Below are 2556 nucleotides of genomic sequence, written 5' to 3' on the forward strand. Positions count from 1 at the left end.
ACGTGTAGGCACAAGGCCCAACATCAGTATACTTCAAAGCTTCACTGATGGTCTCGTTGTTTAAAACGATATCTCGGCCCTTGACATACGAATGAGCAGTGCCTTCATGATAAGTCATGTTTGCATAAAACTCTTTGACCAACAAGGGATAAACAGGTTTTTTGATTTCAAAAAGGTGATTCCAGTCCAGAAAAATTAAGTTATCAACAAAAGGAAAACCTTTTCTTTTCAAAGATGGCAAATCAGCGAGAAATGAAGAGCACAGGGTACAATATTAGATGACTCCCTCATAAAAATCATTATTCATGGCAGATTTGAATCTATAGGGGTTATAGTCTGAATGAGAGGTCAGAAAATGAGCTTTGTGATCAAACGGTCCTATTTCTGGTTCTTTAACATCTTTGAGAGGGACTTGAGTGTTACCTCGTTGAGAGCGCATTGGAACCGACCTGGATTTTGGTTGTGTTGGTTCGGGAATGGGTTCCTCAGTCGCCTGCCGTTTGCCTTTGGAGGAGCTAGGCTTTGCTGAACTCGGTTTTAAAGAGCTAGGCTTGGAAGGTGTGGCCTTTGGTGGTGGCGTCGGCTTGGCAGAGGCAAAAAACCTTGGAGTGTTTTTGGTCCTAGCCATGGGGTCACAGCGAGGAGGAGAGGTAGGAGGAGAAGGAGAAGGGGTAAAGGTCCGGTCTTGAGAGCGAGTGGAAGGCTTTGTGGGTAACTTGTAAATCTTCTCACGAGGAGCCCTTTTTGCAATAACTTTCTTCCTCATTTTGGTTAAATTGATGCTTTTGATGGAAGAGAGATAGTGGTGTGAGAGGGAAGAAACCGAAGGGTTGAGGAGAGGTTATGGAGGGAAGAGAGGGAGTGTTGGTAACCGAACCCAAAAGCAAGTTTCCAAAACCATGCAACTGCATCACCAATTGAAAAGGCTTGAAAGACATGACATCATAAAAGAAAGATTTGATTTGATTTAAAAATTAATTTTAAATTTTCAAAAACTTTAAAAATCAAATCACACTGAAAATCCCTTTTTGGACAAAAATAAAAATAGACACACAGGCCACTAAAATTAAAAAATTTGTGACATTCATGTTTGGGCCTTGAAGTGATTTGGATTTAATGAAACATATTTGGACCACTCTTGATCTGAATCTTGAAGTTGGCCCAGATTGAGTTTCACTTTAAGCAAGTCTAGAAAATGCTGTCTTGAAGGAAACATTCATCATCTGCCCAGAATTGTCTCATACCTGTTTATGAGACAAAAAGCTCCAGCAAATATATCAGCACTATTCAAACAGAAAATCATAGCTCAAAATGCCTAGACAAGTCCTAAGCATGTAGAATCTATCCTCAGCTAATGGTTTTGTAAAAATATCTGCTAATTGCTCCTCAGATTTAACAAATTGATTGCTAATATCCCCTTTTTGGACATGTTCTCTTATTGAGTGAAATTTCACTTCAATATGCTTTGTCCTATAGTGCAAAACTGGATTTTTAGAAATATTGATGGCACTCATATTATCACACATTAAGGGAATATTTTCAGCATTTAACTTGTAATCAGCAAGCTGTGTTTTTAACCATAAAAGCTGAGAACAACAAGAAGAAGCAGCTATATACTCAGCCTCTGCAGTGGATAAGGCCACTGTTGGTTGCTTCTTACTTGACCAAACATTTAAGGACTTTCTAAGGAAGCAGCATAAACCAGAAGTGCTCTTTCTGTCAACTCTATCACCAGCAAAATCTGCATCACAATAACCAACTACAGAAAAGTCATCAATCTTAGGATACCAAAGGCAGAAAAAATCATCAGACCTAGAATACCATAAACTAAAGTTGGATGTGCCATGAACATATCTAATGATCCTCTTAACTACAGAAAGATGTGACTCTTTAGGTTTGGATTGGAACCTAGAACACAATCCAACACTTTGCATAATATCGGGTCTAGAGGAAGTTAGGTACATAAGAGAACCGATCATCCCTCTATACCTAGTCTCATCAACATCTTTCTCATTTTCTCCCTTATCTAATTTAGAACTAGGATGCATGGGAGTTCCCATGGGTTTGGCATTTTCCATACCAAATTTCTTAACTAATTCTTTGGCATACTTTTCTTGATGAATGAAAATATCATTTTTAGTTTGTTTAATTTGCAGCCCAAGGAAAAAATTAAGTTCACCCATCATACTCATGTCAAATTCTCTTGTCATGAGTTTTCCAAATTCAGAACAAAGGGATTCATTGGCTGATCCAAAAATAATGTCATCAACATATATTTGGACTAGAATAAAAGAATCATTAGAGTTCTTGATGAATAGAGTTGTGTCAGTAGTGCCTCTTTGAAACCCATTTTTCAAAAGGAAAGAGCTAAGTCTCTCATACCAAGCTCTAGGAGCTTGTCTCAAACCATAGAGAGCTTTAGATAATTTAAAAACATGATTTAAATGCTCTTTATTTTCAAAACCAGGAGGCTGCTCCACATACACTTCTCTATCTATCACTCTATTCAAAAATGCACATTTCACATCCATTTGGTATAATTTAAAACCACAATAT

The 2556-nt window shown here is 37.7% G+C and overlaps 1 protein-coding gene across 1 annotated transcript; it reads right to left on the bottom strand.

The window, feature by feature from the left end:
- Window positions 1–274: 274 nt before the first annotated feature.
- On the bottom strand, window positions 275–766 carry LOC107489193 (extensin-like). Its single transcript, XM_016109967.1, has one exon. The coding sequence runs from the start codon at window positions 764–766 to the stop codon at window positions 275–277; it is 492 nt and encodes a 163-aa protein (XP_015965453.1).
- Window positions 767–2556: the final 1790 nt, after the last annotated feature.

The sequence above is a fragment of the Arachis duranensis genome, chromosome 1 (genome assembly GCF_000817695.3).
Source record: "Arachis duranensis cultivar V14167 chromosome 1, aradu.V14167.gnm2.J7QH, whole genome shotgun sequence".
Lineage (NCBI taxonomy): Eukaryota > Viridiplantae > Streptophyta > Magnoliopsida > Fabales > Fabaceae > Arachis > Arachis duranensis.